This window comes from Saccopteryx bilineata, chromosome 9 (genome assembly GCF_036850765.1).
Source record: "Saccopteryx bilineata isolate mSacBil1 chromosome 9, mSacBil1_pri_phased_curated, whole genome shotgun sequence".
Taxonomy (NCBI): domain Eukaryota; kingdom Metazoa; phylum Chordata; class Mammalia; order Chiroptera; family Emballonuridae; genus Saccopteryx; species Saccopteryx bilineata.
Window position 1 is genome coordinate 54878276 of NC_089498.1, and position 22477 is coordinate 54900752.

The following is a 22477-nucleotide window of genomic DNA, read 5'->3' on the forward strand; positions in this document are numbered from 1 at the left end:
ATGGCTCCATGGCCTCCCTCAGGCACTAAAATAGCTCAGTTGTCAAGCAACAGAGTAAGCCCCAGATGGGCAGAATATAGAGGGCTTGCAGGGTGGATCCGCATTGGGGAGCTAGCAGCTGTCTGTCTCACTGCCTTCCTGTCTCCCACTTAATAAAAAATATATATATATTTGGAATTGTCATAAACACAATTTTCTCTATTCAAAGTTTTTAAACATCTGCTCAAAGTTTTGACAAAAGTATAATAGGATTGTGTAAAAATCATATTTTTCTATTATTATTTTAATAATTGATGTTATCCTAATCATTATTATTTTATGCCTAATAGTAATTAAAGAATATTAGTCAAGTAAGACAATAATTTAACATTTCAAAAATCTTATGTGATGATCCTTCATTATTGAGATTTAATTTTCATGCCAGATGGCAATTTTTGGTTGTTTTATCATCTGTGACTCATTTCTTTTTCTTTCTGTTTTTTTTTTTAAGCCAATTTATATAACTGTAGTGAAAAAACAATAAATGTAGGAAATATAAAGAATGAGAGCAGTCAGAGTAAGACTTATAGACTGAACTTGAAAATTGTCAACATCTCATAAAAATTGTCACAAGGCCCCATGAAAGTTTTTTAATTAATTACAAGTATTTGGGGGTTATCTGTTTATTTTAGTCCTCAGAAAATTTCAAAAATATCATTAGTTATTAGCTTGATATTTTTTTACATTTAATCTTAAAAATATTTGTTAGTTACATCAAATTTTTCTTTTAATTCTATGCACCATAATTGTTCAAATATTTGCATTAAGAGAAGGTTTATGGCCTTGGTGAACAAAGTGTGGAAAACATGATTTGGAATGCCTAACCTTATATAACACTTATAACTGCAGCTGAAAGGGCCAGGATCTACCATTGCTTACCACGTGACCTCACTCTCACTCCCCTATCATTGATTTAGGCCAGTGAATATATAGATGCTTTCTCCCACTAATGAAAACACAAAAATAAAAACAAAACATTTAAAATAAACTGACTGAGGTCAATCTGCATTGCACTGAAGCACATAAGGAGCTAGGCAGCGGGTTGCTACCCACAGGTTGAGAACCGCTGAGCTAAGGTGAAGTATACACATTAATAAGAGCCAAAGCCAAGTACAAACTAAAGAAAGCAAAATTATTTGTACAAACAAATCTAATCTAAAAATACACCAGTTAACAAAGAGAAAGGCGAGATTCCAGGCTATATGGTCCACGACCAGCCAGTTTTCTTCTGTCTCATGTAAATTTACAGTTTTGCCCAAATCAAATTATTTTTCATGTGTATGGTATTGATATTTTAAGTACTCTCTACCCATTGACTTGAGTTTTCTGATATATTTACCACTAGACTTGTATAATTTTACAATAAAAAGAAACCATAATTTCTAGTTGTAATTAAATTTGGATGAGAAGTAATGATTTACCATACTACTTTTCCAGTAGCAATGGTCTATACTTCACATATAACAGATGGGCACTGGGTTAAGAATTTTCAGTATAAAAGCCTTACCACTTTGACTTAAAAGAAAAAAAAAACTAAAATCACTGGTAACAGAAAGATAAACTTACAACAATTCAAAAAATGGTAATATAAGACATAGTGAACTGCACTGAATAAGAGGTTAAAATAAGACTTACGTTTTTCAATTCATATGAATATTATATTCTATTATGAAAGAGATGGTAGCCATTTAAGATATAAAGATGAAGATGGTAGGCATTTAAGATATAAAGATTAAGACTACAGCAACTTTCTCTAGTGAGATGTGATAAAAAAGTTCATATGTGGTAAATGATAATACCTTCTCTTAGTTCTGAAGCTGTAGTACATGTATCCAATGGAATATTATGTGGCCATAAAAAAAAGAAAGAAAGCTTATCTTTTGAGACAGCATGATAGACCCGGATATTATTATACTAAGTGATATAAAGCAGTCAGGGAAAGACAAAAACCATATGATTTCATTTATATGTGGAATGTAATGAACAAAATAAACTAATGGACAAAATAGAAACAGAAGCATAGACACATGAGACAGACTGACAGCTATCAGAAGGAAGGGAGCCTGGGAGACTGGGTGAAAGAAGGTAAAAGGATTAACCAAAAAAAAAAATATATATATATACACACACACACATACACATACATATAAATACATACATATATATTATATATGTATGTATTATACATATATAAATAAGTATGCATACATATATACACATATACATATATAAATATAGATATAGATGATATAGATATAAATGATATATAGATATATAGATATAGATATAGCTAGATATAGATAAAAGCACATAAACCCAGAAAACAGTGTGGTAACAGACGGAGAGAAAGGGAGGTAGGGGCTAAGGAGGTAGGCAAAGGGGGAAAATGGGGACAAATAGAGACTTTTCTTTGGGTGATTGCTCTACAATGCAGAGTGCAGATGTCTTATTGAGTTGTGCACTAGAAGCCTACATCATTTTGCCAACCAATGTCACCCCAATAAATTCAATATAAAAATTTAAAAAGTAAAGACATACTAGGCCCTGGTTGGTTAGCTCAGTGGATAGAGCGTCAACCTGGCACATGGACATTCCAGGTTCAATTCCTAGTCAGGGCACACAAAAGAAGCCATCATCTGCTTCTCTTCCTTTCCCTCTCCCCCTTCTTTCCCCCTTCCCCTATTACAGCTAATGGCTCCATTTCAGCTTCGGCTGGATGCTCAGGATAACTTGGTTGGACCCTGTGCATCAGCCTCAGGTTCTAAAAATAGCTTGATTATTTCAGCATGGGCTCCAGACATGGTTGCTGGGTGAATCCCAGTCGAGGCGCATGCAGGAGTCTATCTCACTATCTCTCCTCCTCTCACTTAAAAAGAAGAAAAAAAAAAGAAATACTAATTATGAGATATATGATTCTCTAACAATTTGAAAACAAACAAACAAAAGAAAGTACAGCAGTAGTAAGATTATTTATCTAAGGCAAGATCTGTAACCTCACTCTACGTAATATTAGTAGTGAGTGAAACTCTTTAAATTGATTGAAAATAATTTATTCGTGACCAGGTAAACGTTTCCCTGAGAAATCAGTCTGTAGATTTGATCAGAATCCAGACTAAATGCTCCACCTCCCAATGATGAAGACTTACTGAAAAATCCGTAAGTCAAAAAGTATATTTTAGCCTATTACCATTCTCTCCTGACTCTTGGAAATTTAATACTAGTGAAATATTTCTTAAAGACTATATTTATTCCCTATAGAAAGATTTAGCAGTTTCTTTACTTCAGATTATCTTTTTTCCCCTTTTATGGTTGCTTTTTAACTTGATGGCCTCTGTTACCAGTTAGCAAGGTTAAACTACACTAATTTACTCTTCATAAACTTTTTTCTTCTTCTACACTACTTCTACACTATAGCTTTACTTCTTTTTCTTCTGTATGACTTTGCATTATTTTTACACTTACACTTCTAACTCTTGCTTAAATTCAATTTACACATTTATCCAAGTTGAAATCCCTGACATCAAAAACCAAGTACTTGACAACCTGGCTTTCATATTAATAAGCTGTGTGAAATTCATTTATACTTTCTAGAGTCAACTTTCTTCTTGTAAACACTGAGTACACTAGAGCAATGGGCCAGTAAAATATGTAACAATAACAAGAACAGCAACAATAAAATACAAAAACAACAACAACAAACAAAAACATGGGAAGGCTAACATGTCTCTACTCATAAGAAGGCACAAGCCCTGTGTCCATTTCAAATTTTGTAAGTCCTACAACCAAGTGAAATTACCTGTGCAAGATGATAGTATTAAATCTTGGGCATGACTTTATTTAACTATATAGGCTTATATTCTCATATTACTAAGGTGTAGAGAGGGGTCGGGAAGCTTTTTGGCTGAGAGAGCCATGAACGTCACATATTTTAAAATGTAATTCTGCCACGGAAGCTATTGAGAACGAGCAGCCATGGCTTTGCGCTACCTCATGGCCGTGGGCCTCAATAAGTGCCACAAGGTGACCAAGAATGTGAGCAAACCGAGGCACAGCTGTTGCCGAAGGCGCCTAACCAAGCACACCAAGTTTGCGTGGGACATGATCTGAGAAGTGTGTGGCTTTGCTCCCTATGAGCGGCGTGCCACGGAGCTACTGAAGGTCTCCAAGGACAAGAGAGCCCTGAAATTCATCAAGAAAAGGGTAGGGATAAACATCCATGCCAGGAGGAAGCGAGAGGAGCTGAGCAACATCCTTGCAGCCATGAGGAAGGCAGCAGCCAAGAAGAACTCAGCCCCATCTCTGGATATAATAAATTCTGTTCAGGAAAAAAAAAAAAAAAGTAACTTCGTGAGGGCCATACAACAAGCCATGTATGTTACGCATTATCCAATAAAAATTTGTTGTTGTCCTGGAGGACAGCTGTAATTGGCTCCAGCCACCCGCAACCATGAACATGAGTGGTAGGAAATGAATGCATTGTAAATATAATACATGTTTTATATTTTTAACATTATTGTTTTTTTATTAAAGATTTGTCTGTGAGCCAGATGTAGCCATCAAAAGAGCCACATCTGGCTCGCGAGCCATAGGATCCCAACCTCTGATGTAGAGCATTCTCTACACAATGTCTTTCCATTATTTTGATAAGTTTATTTTGGTAAATATAGTGAAAGTAAATGAACATTTTGTTAAATTTACAGATTTTCCTCTGCGTTTTAAATGGAAAGGAAGTTATTTTTCATTATTTTGTTAAAGAACTAGCCTGGTTCTTCTTTCAATGATAGCTGTGTATATTTTTGCAATTATTACTTTAAGGTCAAATTAATTTTAACTGTACTCCTATGTTACTATTTCACTTTAGCCAAAGGCCAATAAACAATGTCCCTATCAGAGATATATATATATATATATATATATATATATATATTCAGAATACACACTTATCTTGAAAATTATGTATAATTTTTGGTAAGTAATTATTTTTTTTAATTTTATTTATTTTTTACAGAGACAGAGAGTGAGTCAGAGAGAGGGACAGACAGACAGGAACGGAGAGAGATGAGAAGCATCAATCATTAGTTTTTCATTGCATGTTGCAACACCTTAGTTGTTCATTGATTGCTTTCTCACATGTGCCTTGACTGCGGGCCTTCAGCAGACCAACACCCCGCTGGGGCCAGTGGCCTTGGGTTCAAGGTGGTGGGCTTTTTTTGCTCAAACCAGATGAGCTCGTGCTCAAACTGGCGACCCCGGGGTCTCGAACCTAGGTCCTCTGCATTCCAATCCAACGCTCTATCCACTGCGTCACCGCCTAGTCAGGCAGTAAGTAAGTAAATTTTAAACACTGTTAAGTGTTGTATAGATAGAAGATTGTTTATTTATATAGAGGGATATCTTTGTCTTTACTCCTAATTCAAACCTAGAACTTATACTTTTTAAAAAAAAATAATTTATTTATTTATTTAGACAATTAAATTTAACAGGGTGACATTGGTCAATCAGAGTACATAGATTTAGAGAAAACATCTGTACATCATTTAGACAGTCAATTATGTTTTATGCCCATCACCCAAATTCAAATCATCTTCTGTCACCCTATATTTTGTTTCTCTTTAAGCCCTTCCCCTGACCCCCACCCTCTCTCTCTCCTCTTTTCCTCTCACCCTGGTAACCACTGCACTTTTATCTAGGTCCATGAGTCTCAATTATGTGTCCCACCTATGTATGAAATTATACAGTTCTTGGCTTTTTCTGATTAACTTATTCACTCAGTATAATGTTATCAATTTTCATCATGTTGTCATAAATCATATTATGTCATCATTTCTCATGGCTGAGTAATATTCCATTGTATATATGTACCACTTCTTCTTTATCCAATCCTCTACTGTAGGGCATTTTGGCTGTTTTCATGTCTAGGCCACTGTGAGCAATGCTGCAATGAACATGGGGCTGCAAGTGTCCTTCCGTACCCAGGTTTTCAAGTTCTGTGGGTATATACCCAGTAGAGGGTCATATGGTAGTTCTATTCCTAATTTTTTGAGCAAACCACATATTTTCTTCCATAATGGTTGCGCTACTTTACATTCCCAAAAACAGTGAATGAGTGTTCCTTTTTCTCCACATTCTCTCCAGCACTTATTATTACCTGTCTTGTTGATAATAGCTAATCTAACAGGTGTGAGGTGGTATCTCATTGTAGTTTTGATTTGCATTTCTCTAATAGCTAATGAAGATGAGCTTTTTTCATACTTCTGTTGGCCATTTGTATTTCTTCTTGGGAGAAGTGTCTGTTCATGTCCTTTTTGCCATTTTTTTATTAGATTGTTCGTTGCTGAGTTTTGTGAGTTCTTTATATCTTTTTGATATTAGCCCCTTATCTGAGCTACTGTATGAAAATGTTATCTCCCATTTAGTTGTCTATTTGTTTTGTTAACAGTTTCCTTTGCTGTGTAGAAGTTTCTTATTTTGATGTAGTCCCATTCAGTTATTTTTGCCTTTGATTCCCTTGCCTTTGGGGTCAAATTTATAAAATATTCTCTACTGCCAAGGTCCATGAGTTTAGTACCTATGTTTTCTTCTATGTAATTTATAGAATTGGTACTTTTAATATAAGAATAGGTTCCAAAAAGAAAGCAATTTATTAATGAGCCAGTAAATTATTATAATCAGCTATAAGATGATTTTAAAAAAGGATACAACATATAAAATGACAGTGTTCTCAAATGGATAAATATTCTATGATTTCTCTAACATGTTATAAAATTCATAAGACTTGAAGTGATGTCAGAGAAATGGCGTTGTAAGAAGTGATACTGATAAATCTCCCCAGAATTTCAACAAGATCTTCAACCAGAGACAGAAAAATCTATTCTTAGAGCCTCCAGAAGTCCCACACTGAACACAAAGTACTATCAACAAAACCACCCTCAGATGCCATTAAGGAAAAGGAAATCAAATATCATGGATACAAAAGACAGAGAGATAGCACAGATAGATGAGGAAAAATCTATGGAGAAAAAATTTAATATATTGGAAACCTTGGAGCTAAATGACAGAGAATTTAAAATAGAAATCCTAAAAATACTCAGAGATATACAAGAAAACACAGAAAGGCAATTTAGGGAGCTCAGAAAATAACTCAATGAACACAAAGAATATATTACCAAGGAAATTGAAACTACAAAAACAAATCAAACAGAGATGAAAAACTCAATTCACAAGCTGAAAAACGAGGTAACAAGCTTAGCTAAAAGAACAGGCCAGACAGAAGAGAGGATTAGTGAAAAAGAAGACAAGCAATTTGAGGTACAACAGAGAGAAGTAGAAAGAGACTCAAAAATTTAAAAAAATGAGAAATCCCTACAGGAATTATCTGACTCCATCAAAAAGAATAACATAAGAATAATAGGTATATCAGAGGGAGAAGAGAGAGAAAATGGAATGGAGAACATACTCAAACAAATAATAGGTGAGAACTTCCCAAGCCTGTGGAAAGAACTAAAGCCTCAAATTCAAGAAGCAAACAGAACACTGAGTTTCCTTAACCTCAACAAACCCACTCCAAGGCACATCATAATAAAGATGACACAAAACAATGACAAAGAAAAAATTCTCAAGGCAGCCAGGGAAAAGAAGAGTACAACATATAAAGGAAGGCCTATTAGATTACCATCAGATTTCTCAGCAGAAACTCTACAAGCTAGAAGAGAGTGGACCCCAATATTTAAAGCCCTGAAAGAGAGGAACTTTCAGCCAAGAATACTATACCCATCAAAGCTATCCTTCAAGTATGAAGGAGATATAAAAACATTCACAAATACAGAAAAGATGAGAGAATTTATCAACAGAAAGCCCCCACTCCAGGAAATAATAAGGGGGGTTTTCCAACCAGATTCAAAGAACAAAAGAAAACAACACCACAAGTAACAGCTCCACCAAGAACACAATAAAACCAAACTTAAACTGTGACAACAAAGGAAAAAAAGGGGGGAGAGGATGGAGATTAACAGTAGCAAAGGATGATGAAGTGCAGAAATACTTATAAGATAGGGTACTACAATGAATATGGTAGGTACCCTTTTCATTACTTAATGGTAACCACCCTTAAAAAAACCACCACAAAAACACTTGACTTAAAAAAGGTAGCAACAGAGGAAAGAAGTATGGAACACAAACAAACAAAAACAAATGATAGAAAAACAAAAGAGAAGAATCAAACTAGATACAAAACTAACAGAAAGCAATTTATAAAATGGCAGTAGGGAACCCACAAGTGTCAATAATTACACTAAATGTAAATGGATTAAACTTACCAATAAAAAGACACAGAGTAGCAGAATGGATTAAAAAAGAAAATCCAACTATATGCTGCCTACAAGAAACTCATCTAAGCAACAAGGATAAAAACAAATTCAAAGTGAAAGGCTGGAAAACAATACTCCAAGCAAACAACACCCCAAAAAAAGCAGGTGTAGCAATACTCATATCTAATAATGCTGACTACAAGACAGAAAAAGTACTCAGAGACAAAAATGGTCATTTCATAATGATTAAGGGGAAGTTGAATCAAGAAGACATAACAATCCTTAATATATATGCACCAAACCAAGGAGCACCAAAATATATAAGACAGCTACTTATTGACCTTAAAACAAAAACTAACAAAAATACAATCATACTTGGAGACCTCAATACACCGCTGACGGCTCTAGATCGGTCAACCAAACAGAGAATCAATAAAGATATAGTGGCCTTAAACGAAATACTAGAACACCTGGATATGATAGACATCTACAGGACACTTCATCCCAAAGCGACAGAGTATACATTTTTCTCTAGTGTACATGGAACATTCTCAAGAATTGACCATATGTTGGGCCACAAAGACAATATCAGCAAATTTAGAAAAATTGAAATTGTACCAAGCATATTTTCTGATCATAAAGCCTTGAAACTAGAATTCAACTGCAAAAAAGAGGGGGAAAACCCCACAAAAATGTGGAAACTAAACAACATACTTCTAAAAAATGAATGGGTCAAAGAAGAAATAAGCGCAGAAATCAAAAGATATATACAGACAAATGAAAATGAAAATACGACATATCAGAATCTCTGGGATGCAGCAAAAGCAGTAATAAGAGGAAAGTTCATATCACTTCAGGCCTATATGAACAAACAAGAGAGAGCCGAAGTAAACCACTTAACTTCACACCTTAAGGAACTAGAAAAAGAAGAACAAAGACAACCCAAAACCAGCCGAAGAAAGGAGATAATAAAAATCAGAGCAGAAATAAATGAAATAGAGAACAGAAAAACTATAGAAAAAATCAATAAAACAAGGAGCTGGTTCTTTGAAAAGATCAACAAAATTGACAAACCCTTGGGAAGACTCACCAAGGAAAAAAGACACAGGACTCAAATAAATAAAATCCAAAATGAAAGAGGAGAGAGAGATCACCACAGACATCATAGAAATACAAAGAATTATTGTAGAATACTATGAAAAATTATATGCCACCAAATACAACAATCTAGAAGAAATGGATAAATTCCTAGAACAATACAACCTTCCTAGACTGAGTCATGAAGAAGCAGAAAGCCTAAACAGACCAATCAGCAGGGAGGAAATAGAAAAAACTATTAAAAATCTCCCCAAAAATAAAAGTCCAGGCCCAGACGGTTATACTAGTGAATTCTATCAAACATTCAAAGAAGACTTGGTTCCTATTCTACTCAAAGTCTTCCAAAAAATTGAAGAAGAAGCAATACTTCCAAACACATTTTATGAGGCCAACATAACCCTCATACCAAAACCTGGCAAGGATGGCACAAAGAAAGAAAACTACAGACCAATATCTCTAATGAATACAGATGCTAAAATACTAAACAAAATACTGGCACACCGAATACAACAACATATTAAAAAAATAATACATCATGATCAAGTGGGATTCATCCCAGAATCTCAAGGATGGTTCAACATACGCAAAACGGTTAACGTAATACACCATATCAACAAAACAACGAACAAAAACCACATGATCTTATCAATAGATGCAGAAAAGGCTTTTGATAAAATACAACACAATTTTATGTTTAAGACTCTCAACAAAATGGGTATAGAAGGAAAATATCTCAACATGATAAAGGCCATATATGATAAACCATCAGCCAACATCCTATTAAACGGCATAAAACTGAGGACTTTTTACCTTAAATCAGGAACAAGACAGGGTTGTCCAGTCTCTCCACTCTTATTTAACGTGGTGCTAGAAGTTCTGGCCAGAGCAATCAGACAAGACAAAGAAATAAAAGGCATCCATATCGGAAAAGAAGAAGTAAAGCTATCACTTTTTGCTGATGATATGATCCTATACATCGAAAACCCGAAGGACTCCACAAAAAGATTATTAGAAACAATAAACCAATACAGTAAGGTCGCAGGATACAAAATTAACATACAGAAGTCAATAGCCTTTCTATATGCCAACAATGAAATATTAGAAAACGAACTAAAAAAAATAATCCCCTTCACGATTGCAACAAAAAAAATAAAATACCTAGGAATAAACATAACAAAGAACGTAAAGGACCTATATAATGAAAATTACAAAGCATTGTTAAGGGAAATCGAAAAAGATACAATGAGATGGAAAAATATTCCTTGTTCTTGGATAGGAAGAATAAATATAATCAAAATGGCCATATTACCCAAAGCAATATACAAATTTAATGCAATTCCCATCAAAATCCCTATGAGATTTTTTAAAGAAATGGAACAAAAAATCATCAGATTTATATGGAACTATAAAAAACCCCGAATAGCCAAAACAATCTTAAGGAAAAAGAATGAAGCTGGGGGCATTACAATACCTGACTTTAAACTATATTATAGGGCCACGATAATCAAAACAGCATGTATTGGCAAAAAAAATAGACACTCAGACCAATGGAACAGAATAGAAAGCCCAGAAATAAAACCACATATATATGGTCAAATAATCTTTGATAAAGGGGCCAACAACACACAATGGAGAAAAGAAAGCCTCTTCAACAAATGGTGTTGGGAAAACTGGAAAGCCACATGCAAAAGAATGAAACTCGACTACAGCCTGTCCCCGTGTACTAAAATTAATTCAAAATGGATCAAAGACCTAAATATAAGACCTGAAACAATAAAGTACATAGAAGAAGACATAGGTACTAAAATCATGGACCTGGGTTTTAAAGAACATTTTATGAACTTGACTCCAATGGCAAGAGAAGTGAAGGCAAAGATAAATGAATGGGACTACATCAGAATTAAAAGTTTTTGCTCAGCAAGAGAAACTGATGTCAAAATAAACAGACAGCCAACTATATGGGAACTGATATTTTCAAACAACAGCTCAGATAAGGGCCTAATATCCAAAATTTACAAAGAACTCATAAAACTCATCAACAAACAAACAAACAATCCAATAAAAAAATGGGAAGAGGACATGAACAGACACTTCTCCCAGGAAGAGATACAAATGGCCAACAGATATATGAAAAGATGCTCAGCTTCATTAGTTATTAGAGAAATGCAAATCAAAACTACAATGAGATACCACCTCACTCCTGTTAGATTAGCTATTATCAACAAGACAGGTAATAGCAAATGTTGGAGAGGCTGTGGAGAAAAAGGAACCCTCATTCATTGTTGGTGGGATTGTAAAGTAGTACAACCATTATGGAGGAAAGTATGGTGGTTCCTCAAAAAACTGCAAATAGAACTACCTTATGACCCAGCAATCCCTCTACTGGGTATATACCCCAAAACCTCAGAAACATTGATACGTGAAGACACATGTAGCCCCATGTTCATTGCAGCACTGTTCACAGTGGCCAAGACATGGAAACAACCAAAAAGCCCTTCAATAGAAGACTGGATAAAGAAGATGTGGCACATATACACTATGGAATACTACTCAGCCATAAGAAATGATGACATCAGATCATTTACAGCAAAATGGTGGGATCCTGATAACATTATAAGGAGTGAAATAAGCAAATCAGAAAAAAACAAGAACTACATGATTCCATACATTGGTGGAACATAAAAATGAGACTAAGAGACATGGACAAGAGTGTGGTCGTTACCAAGGGTGGGGGGGGAGGGAGGACATGGGAGGAAGGGAGGGAGAGATTTAGGGGGAGGGGGAGGGGCACAGAGAACTACATAGAGGGTGACGGAGGACAATCTGACTTTGGGCGAGGGGTTTGCAACATAATTTGATGACAAAATAACCTAGACATGTTTTCTTTGAATATATGTACCCTGATTTATTAATGTCATCCCATTACCATTAATAAAAATTTATTAAAAAAAATCGTAATAGGGAACCCACAAGTGTCAATAATTACACTAAATGTAAATGGATTAAACTCACCAATAAAATGGCACAGAGTAGCAGAATGGATTAAAAAAAGAAAATGCAACTGTATGCTGCCTACAAGAAATTCATCTAAGCAACAATGATAAAAAAAAAATTCAAAAATTAAAAAAAATAAAAATAAAAAGATGCCTGACCTGTGGTGGTACAGTGGATAAAGCATCAACCTGGAAATGCTGAGGTCAACAGTTTGAAACCCTGGGCTTGCCTGGTCAAGGCACAATGGGAGTGGATGCTTCCAGCTCCTCCCTCCCTTCTCTCTCTCTATCTCTCCTCTCTCTCCCTCTCCTCTCTAAAAAATGAATAAATAAATAATTAAAAAATTAAAAAACAAAAAACAAATTCAAAGTGAAAGGCTGGAAAACATTACTCCAAGCAAATAACATTAAAAAAAAAGCAGGTGTAGCAATACTCATATCTGATAAATCCGACTACAAGACAGAAAAAGTACTCAGAGACAAAATGGTCATTTCATAATGATTAAGGGGATGCTGAATCAAGAAGACATAACAATTCTTAATATATATGCACCAAAGCAAGAAGCACCAAAATATATAAGACAGTTACCTATTGACCTTAAAACAAAAACTGACAAAAATACAATCATACTTGGAAAACTCAATACACCGCTGTCGGCTCTAGATTGGTCATCCAAACAGAGAGTCAATAAAGATCTATTGGCCTTAAACAAAACACTAGAGCAATTGGATATGATAGACATCTATAGGACATTTCATCCCAAAGTGACAGATTATATATTTTTCTCCAATGTCCATGGATCATTCTCAAGAATTGACCATATGTTGAGCCACAAAAATAGCATCAGCAAATTCAGAAAAATCAAAGCTGTACCAAGCATATTTTCTGATCATAAAGCCTTGAAACTAGAATTCAACAGCAAAAAAGAGGGAAAAGCCCCACAAAACTGTGGAAACTAAACAACATACTTTTAAAAAATGAATGGGTCAAAGAAGAAATAAGCACAGAGATCAAAAGATATATACAAACAAATGAAAATGATAATCTGACATATCAGAATCTATTGGATGCAGCAAAAGCAGTGATAAGAGGGAAGTTCATATCACTTCAGGCATATATGAACAAACAAGAGAGAGCCTAAGTGAACCACTTAACTTCACACCTTAAGGAACTAGAAAAAGAAGAACAAAGACAACCCAAAACCAGCCAAAGAAAGGAGATAATAAAAATCAGAGCAGAAATAAATGAATTAGAGAACAGAAAAACTATAGAAAAAATTAACAGAACAAGAAGCTAGTTCTTTGAAAAGATTAACAAAATTGACAAACCCTTGGCAAGATTTACCAAGGAAAAAAGAGAAAGGACTCACATAAACAAAATCCAAAATGAAAGAGGAGAAATCACCACAGATATCGTAAATAAACAAAGAATTATTGTAGAATATTATGAAAAACTATATGCCACTAAATTCAACAATGTAGAAGAAATGGATAAATTCCTAGAACAATACAACCTTCCTAGAATGAATCATGAAGAAGCAGAAAGCCTAAAGAGACCAATTAGTAGGGAAGAAATAGAAAAAAACTATTAAAAGCCTCCCCCAAAATAAAAGTCCAGGTCCAGATGGTTATACTAGTGAATTCTATCAAACATTCAAAGAAGACTTGGCTCCAATTCTACTCAAGGTCTTCCAAAAGATTGAAGAAGAAGCAATACTTACAAACACATTTTATGAGGCCAACATACCCTCATACCGAAACCTGGCAAGTATAGCACAAAAAAAGAAAACTACAGACCAATATCTTTAATGAATACAGATGCTAAAATACTAAACAAAATACTAGCAAATCGAATACAACAACATATTAAAAAAATAATACATCATGATCAAGTGAGATTCATCCAAGAATCTCAAGGATGGTTCTACATACATAAAACGGTTAGCATAATACACCATATCAACAAAACAAAGAACAAAAACCACATGATCTTATCAATAGATGCAGAAAAAGCATTCGATAAAATACAACACAATTTTATGTTTAAGACTCTCATTAAAATGGGTATAGAAGGAAAATATCTCAACATGATAAAGGCCATATATGATAAACCATCAGCTAACATCATATTAAATAGCACAAAACTGAAGGCTTTCCCCCTTAAATCAGGAACAAGACAGGGTTGTACACTCCCTCCACTCTTATTTAATGTGATGCTAGAGGTTCTAGCCAGAGCAATCAGACAAGACAAAGAAATAAAAGTCATCCATATCCCCAAAGAAGAAGTAAAGGTATCACTTTTTGCAGATGATATGATCCTATACATCGAAAACCCTAAAGAATCTACAAAAAAGACTTCTAGAAACAATAAGCCAATACAGTAAGGTCACAGGATACAAAGATAACATACAAAAGTCCATAGCCTTTCTATATGCCAACAATGAAACATTTGAGAACGAACTCAAAAAAATAATCCCCTTTATGATTGGAACAAAAAATAAAATACCTAGGAATAAACTTAACAAAGAATGTAAAGGACCTATGTAATGAAAACTACAAAGCATTGTTAAGGGAAATCAAAAAAGATACGATGAGATGGAAGAATGTTCCTTGTTCTTAGATAGGAAGAATAAATATAATCAAGATGGCCTGCCCTGGCTGGGTAGGTTGGCTCAGCGGTAGAGCGTCGGCCTGGCATGTGGGGGGCCCAGGTTCGATTCCCGGCCAGGGCACACAGGAGAAGCGCCCATTTGCTTCTCCACCCCCCTCTCCTTCCTCTCTGTCTCTCCCCCTCCCACAGCCAAGGCTCCATTAGAGCAAAGATGGCCCAGGCGCTGGGGATGGCTCCTTGGCCTCTGCCCCAGGCACTAGAGTGGCTCTGGTCACGACAGAGTGATGCCCCAGAGTGGCAGAGCATTGCCCCCTGGTGGGCAGAGCATCGCCCCTGGTGGGTGTGCCGGGTGGATCCCGGTTGGGCGCATGCGGGAGTCTGTCTGCCTCTCCCCATTTCCAGCTTCAGAAAAATACAAACAAAAATAAAAAAGATGGCCATATTACCCAAAGCAATATACAAATTTATTTCAATTCCCATCAAAATTCCAATGACATTTTTTAAGGAAATGGAACAAAAAATCATCAGATTTATATGGAACTATAAAAAATACTGAATCGCCAAAGCAATCCTAAAGAAAAAGAATGAAGCTTGGGGCATTACAATACCTGACTTCAAACTATATTATAGAGCCATAACAATCAAAACAGCATGGTATTGGCAGAGAAATAGACACTCAGACCAATGGAACAGAATAGAAAGTCCAGAAATAAAACCACATATATATGGTCAAATAATTTTTGATAAAGGGGCCAACAACATACAATGGAGAAAAGAAAGCCTCTTCAACAAATGGTTCTGGGAAAGCTACATGCAAAATAATGAAATTCGACTACAGTTTGTCCCCTTGTACTGAAATTAATTCAGATGGGTCAAAGACCTAAATATAAGACCTGAAACAATAAAGTACATAGAAGAAGACATAGGTTCTAAACTCATGGACCTTGGTTTTAAAGAGCATTTTATGAATTTGACTCTAAAGGCAAGGAAAGTGAAGTAAAAAATAAATGAATGGGACTACCTCAGACTAAGAAGTTTTTGCTCAGCAAGAGAAACTGACAACAAAATAAACAGACAGCCAACTAAATGGGAAATGATATTTTCAAACAACAGCTCAGATAAGGGCCCAATATCCAAAATATATAAAGAACTCATAAAACTCAACAACAAACAAACAAGCAATCCAATAAAAAAATGGGAAGAGGACATGAACAGACACTTCTCCAAGGAAGAAATACAAATGGCCAACAGATATGTGAAAAGATGCTTATCTTCATTAATTATTAGAGAAATGAAAATCAAAACTACAATGAGATACCACCTCACACCTGTTCGATTAGCTATTATTAACAAGACAGGTAATAGCAAATGTTGGAGAGGCTGTGGAGAAAAAGGAACCCTCATCCACTGTTGTTGGGAATGTAAAGTAGTACAACCATTATGGAAGAAAGTATGGTGGTTCCTCAAAAAACTGAAAATAGAACTACCTTATGACCCAGCAATCCCTCTACTGGGTATATACCAATAACTCAGAAACACTGATACGTAAAGACACATGCAGCCCCATGTTCATTGCAGCATTTTTCACAGTGGCCAAGACATGAAACAACCGAAAAGCCCTTCAGTAGAAGACTGGATAAAGAAGATGTGGCACATATACACTATGGAATACTACTCAGCCATAAGAAATGATGACATCGGATCATTTACAACAAAATGGTGGGATCTTGATAACATTATACGGAGTGAAATAAGTAAATCAGAAAAAAACAAGAACTGCATTATTCCATACGTAGGTGGGACATAAAAACGAGACTAAGAGACATTGACAAGAGTGTGGTGGTTATGGGGCGGGGGGAGGGAAGGAGAGGGGAAGGGGGTGGGTGAGGGGCACAAAAGAAAACTAGATAAAAGGTGACAGAGGACAATCTGACTTTGGGTGATGGGTATTCAATATAATTGATTGACAAGATAACCTGGACATGTTTTCTTTGAACATATGTACCCTGATTTATTGATGTCACCCCAGTAAAATTAAAAAAAAAATTCATAAGGCTTGGATATGAATATCCTTAAATATGAGCAGTAAAGGATGCCTTGATCAATACAGCTGGAGGAGAAGGGATCTTATAGTTTTCCCATTTGTGCCACTGTCCAGATTGTTTTTTATAAAAGTAAGATTTATGAAGATAGCAGCTGTCTTAAAGCTATCTTTCTTCTATTTTACACCTTCTTAGCCACCCCGCCAAAATTGTGAACTGTGCTGTATAAAGAATGGTGCTGTGATAAAAGGACAGAGTGAGTGGGGACAGTGGTGGGAATTGGGACAGCAGTAAGGACAACTTATTTTTTCTATGTTTCACCCAACAGTCCTATTCCTGCTCCGAACTGCTACCCATGTGTCACATCTGCCACCACGGCACATTTAGCTAAATAAGGGTCCCCCAAATATACAAAGATTGCCAGACCACCCTGGTGGGAGGGTTCAATGTACTTCCCACTTCACCATACAGCTCTTAGAGACTTGACTTTTAAAGTGAAATATGTCAGGGATCATCTAGTCTACACCATATTGTAAAGTGGGTCATAAATCCTGAGCAAGCTTGTGAGATGATTCAGGTTCACTAAACTGAAAATCTGACATTTGGATTTCAAAATCTGGAAATTTGGGTGTAGACATGGTTAGATATACTTCTGGAGTTTTTCTAAGGTTCCATAAAATTGCTACTAGTTATTAAAACCCTTACTCCCCAAATATATTTCTCTATACATATGACTGAATTGCAAATAAATCAAAATAAAGTTGCATTAAAATAAATGTACTCAAGCTTTAAACATTTTCAGAAATGAGATATTTGGTGACTTTGGTAATTTAGCTGTTCTTAACAAAAAAACTTAGGTCATACTGCCTAAGAAAGAATGGACTGGGATGAATGGGTGGGAGTATTTCCCGGGATACTTGTGCTCACTTCTTTTTAGATTTTTTAAGCTCTGTAAGCACATGGCCACAAACTCACATCTTAATCAATGCTCAGTGCTTGTAAGAGCACATGCCCATTAGTATCCCCACAGTATCTCATACCTGAAGTCAACACTACTTGCATGTTCAAATCTCACCATAAATTATCCCTTTGCTTATCCTGCTTTTCCAAGTCACCACTGCTTTATTCTGAGCACTCTATTCTCTCCTTGCTCATAAATTTGATGAGCTTCCAGGACGATAAAAGGAAGACACAATGGTTCTTTCAGACACAGATGGTCCCTTTCTTTCTTATTCTTCTTTCAAGGAGTTAAAAAAAGTTTTTGTTGATAAACACAGAAAATAAAGTCTAATTATTTATAAGAAAATATGATATTATATCAACAAACATATGCAGATAATTAAAGTATAATAAAGTTGTAACACAGGAGCAAAGTAAAAAGAAAAACAAAACACTAACATCTCTATCCAGAACTCTGCCTGTGCTGTTCAGGAAAAGCATTTGCTTAATAGGATCCAACAGCACCCAATAGTCCACGTTGTCCTTTAAAGTGAGTTCTATGGTGGGGTCTGGTCCTCCAGCAGTCCCTTTGATCAGCATGTTATCCACGATAATGGTGCCTGGAAACCAAAGAAAGTTATTTGAAAACACATTCTACTTGTATGCCTTCTTTAACAAAGACAATATGCTGGCTGACATCTAGTTATATTTTAAAGTAGAAAATATTCAAGTATATATTTGGTATGATATAGAAAATGCCCTTTTTCTAAATGGCAAAAAAATACGTTTATTATGCTATTTATAAATGATATATTTTGGGAGATGAAGGTGGGAAGCAGAAATTCACATACTTGATGAGTTTCATGATCTATTTCACGTTTGCCTTTAACAACATGGAACTGTTCCCTTCCCTGTCCATCATTTCTCATAGGAGTTATCACTGAATTTTATCCTGATCAAAAGAAAATGCCTCTAATAACAGAGGCTGATACTTCAGTTGACTCAGTAATACTTCTGATACAAAAATAGATATCCCGAAAGTAAGAGAATAAAAGAGATAAAGAAGTACCAAAGTCTTCCACGGTGAAAACTACTTCTTTTTTCTTTTATCCTAAAGCAAGTCCATAAAACATAAATCTTAATGTGAAAGACAAAACTAATGTACAGACACAGAATAGAAGCCATTCTTCTTTAAGATACATCTGGGGTACTTGACTCCAACAATGTAACATTTCTTTTTTTCTTTCTTTTTATTTTTTTCATAAGTGAGAAGCAGGGAGGCAGAGAGAAGACAGACTCCTGCATGCACCCTGACCAGGAACCACCTGGGAAGCCCCCTATGGGGTGATGCTCTGCTTATCTGGGGCGGTTGCTCAGCAACCAAGATATTTTAACAAGAGGCAAGGCTATGGAGCTATCCTCAGCACCAAGGGTCAACTTGCTTCAACTGAGCCATGGCTTCAAGAGGGGAAGAGAGAGAGATAGAGAGAGAGAGAGAGAGAAAGAGACAGGGGAAGGGGAAGCATGGAGAAGCAGATAGTCACTTCTCCTGTGTGCCCTGACAGGGAATTAAACCCAGGACACTCACATGCCAGGTGACACTCTACCACTGAGCCTATAGGACAGGGCTCAATGTAACATTTTGATGCTTGCTTTCTTATGTATTTTTAGTGGGCTAAATTGTAGCCATTTTTGGAATAAGAGCTGAAAGAGAATACATCTGTAATCTTTCCAATGCTGTTCAAGATTCTATATCTTTTTAAAAGTTGAGTTGAACACAAACAGCTCTGATGCAATTCAGATCCCATTTCCCCCCATAAAGCAATGGTCTCTTTGCCAAGCAAAATGCAACATAGCTTAAGGCAATAGTTTTCAGCTGATCCAGTTTACTAAACTTACGGCATATAGAAGAGATGTGGCTATGCAAACAAAAATTTATCCTCCTAAAAAAATTAGAATAAATGGCATGCATCCAGAGAACTCATTGCCTTGGGATAGCATATAAGAATATATAAATAATCCATATTCTAGCTTGAAAAATAATCATGCAAAATATAACTGCTGCATTTTCTTAAAATAATAATTTTAAAAACTGATCCAAATGTTATATCATAGAACAATTACAAATAAAAAGGTAGTCTCTTTGAATAATTTTCACATAAAATAAATAATATTATAATATTTCTAATGAACTTTATCTGCCCAGGGAATGTTGAAGAAATGATTGCTCTTTTATAACAATAACCTAAATAATGTTAAAACACAGATAGTCTCACATATACATACTCTTTTAAATGGCAGATTATTTTTTCCATTTTTTCACATAGTAGTATAACCCACATATATAAATATTAAGTGAAACTTAGCCTTTCATTTTTTTTTTTATGAAATGGCTAAGAAAAAGATAACCTACAGATAACACATCCAAAAGTACAGATCACATAATGGCATTTTCTGATCTACAAATATGTTTAAGGCCCAAGTACACACTCTTTTACAAATACTTCACACAACTAGCCTTTGGAAATTTATTTGGTCTATATCAGTGGTCCCCAACCTTTTTTGGGCCATGGACCGGTTTAATGTCAGAAAATATGTTCACGGACCGGCCTTTAGGGTGGGACGGATAAATGTATCACGTGACCGAGACAAGCATCAAGAGTGAGTCTTAGATAGATGTAACAGAGGGAATCTGGTAATTTTTGAAAAATAAAACATTGTTCAGACTTAAATATAAATAAAATGAAAATAATGTAAGTTATTTATTCTTTCTCTGCAGATCGGTACCAAATGGCCCACAGACCGGTACCGGTCCACGGCCTGGGGGTTGGGGACCACTAGTCTATATTACAATATCTAATTAAAAAATTAAATGGAATTTTTTTTTCTGATGAAAAACCAAAGAAATGTATAACAGGTAACTCAACTAACAGTAATGTTTATGCTTTGATTCAATGGTTTATAATAGCAATAAAAGCAGATTTCTATAGTATATATTCATACCACATAGGCACATGAAGGAAATGGGGTAATGAGCTCTCTTTCATAATGCAGATGAATTATAACCAGATAAATCTGCAATAGTTATTTTACGCATTATTAAATAATCAAAACTAAAACACTGTACCTGGGCTTATATATTATTTAATAATTTTTTTAGTTTTATAGAGATGAACTAAATATTTTTTTCTTGCTCTTGCTTCCTTCTGTCTTCTTCAATGATTGAAACTCAATAATAGGTGTTTCTAGCATAATGTTGAAAAAGAGCTTTGCTTTCTTTCAGTAGAATACTCAATAAACATTGCCAAAAAATTTTCAAGGTTTTTATGTCATGTTAATCTAGAGCAAAAGTTTCAATAAAAGAAAGACAAAAGCACAACTAAAAGAGATATTATGTTAAGGGCAATATTTTTTAAAAAAATAATTATTGGTGTTCACCCTGGCTTGCCAGGAAATTCTGTTCTCCACTCTCCTTTCAGCACAATAAGTGTCATCGGTGGTGGATTTCAAATAATTTAAAACTGGTCCTCTGCCCTAATGAATGTGTTAAGTGTAAAAAAACAATATACCGAAAGGTAGTTTATTATTTTATGCAATTAGTCCTTTAAAAAGAATGACGAAAGAGGTACACAACATTAGATTATGTTGTAAGAAAGAGTTTTAAGGCCCTGGCCGGTTGGCTCAGAGGTAGAGCATCAACCTGGCATGTAGATAGAGCACCTTGTTTTGTGTAACTTTAACTCTAGATGGTCATTTCCCTTGAAGGTTTTCTGTGTCAGTGTTATAGAATTACAGAGTAATGGCGACTTGAAGATCACCTTACAAGAAAATATTTTACATGAACTTTGGGAAAAAATGAAAAATTTGTGGCAAGAAAAATAAAGAAGTCATTTTAGAGATAGGAAAAATACACTTTGGGTTAATTACAGTTTCAGTTTTTCAGTATGAATTGTAAGTACTGAATTGTAACACACATAAGTATAGGTAAAAATAGAAAGAACTTAGGAAGAACTCCTTAACAAAGTTCTTTCCTTAGAAAAAACTCCTTAACAACAAAGAGAAAAATAACATGCTAAAACCGATACTATTGATAATGGTATCAAAGAAACACCAAATATTAAGTAATAAATATAAAAAATAGGTTTAATATATATATGTGTGTATATATTTTTTATAATATATTTTTAAATATATATATATAATATATGCAATATAACACACACAAACATGCATGCACACACACACACACACACACACACACACACATATATTTTTTTTAGCAAAAGACAGAGAGCCAGGAAGAAATAGAGATGAGAAGCATCAACTCGTAGTTGCAACATTTTAGTTATTCGTTTGCTTTCTCATACGTGCCTGGACCAGGGGGCTACAGCTAAACTATAGAGCTATTGCTCTAGCCATTGACTTTGGGCTCAAGTCAGAAACTTTTGG

At 35.1% G+C, this 22477-nt stretch overlaps 1 protein-coding gene and 1 pseudogene across 1 annotated transcript in view; one reads left to right on the forward strand and one right to left on the reverse strand.

The window, feature by feature from the left end:
* The window catches only part of PCDH15 (protocadherin related 15), a 1080236-nt gene that overhangs the window by 636210 nt on the left and 421549 nt on the right, over positions 1–22477 (reverse strand). The window contains exon 4 of the mRNA XM_066242956.1: positions 18488–18648. Within this exon, the coding sequence (XP_066099053.1) occupies positions 18488–18648 (161 nt within the window). The remainder of the gene's footprint in view (positions 1–18487; positions 18649–22477) is intronic.
* Positions 3985–4464, forward strand: LOC136313149 (large ribosomal subunit protein eL36-like; annotated as a pseudogene).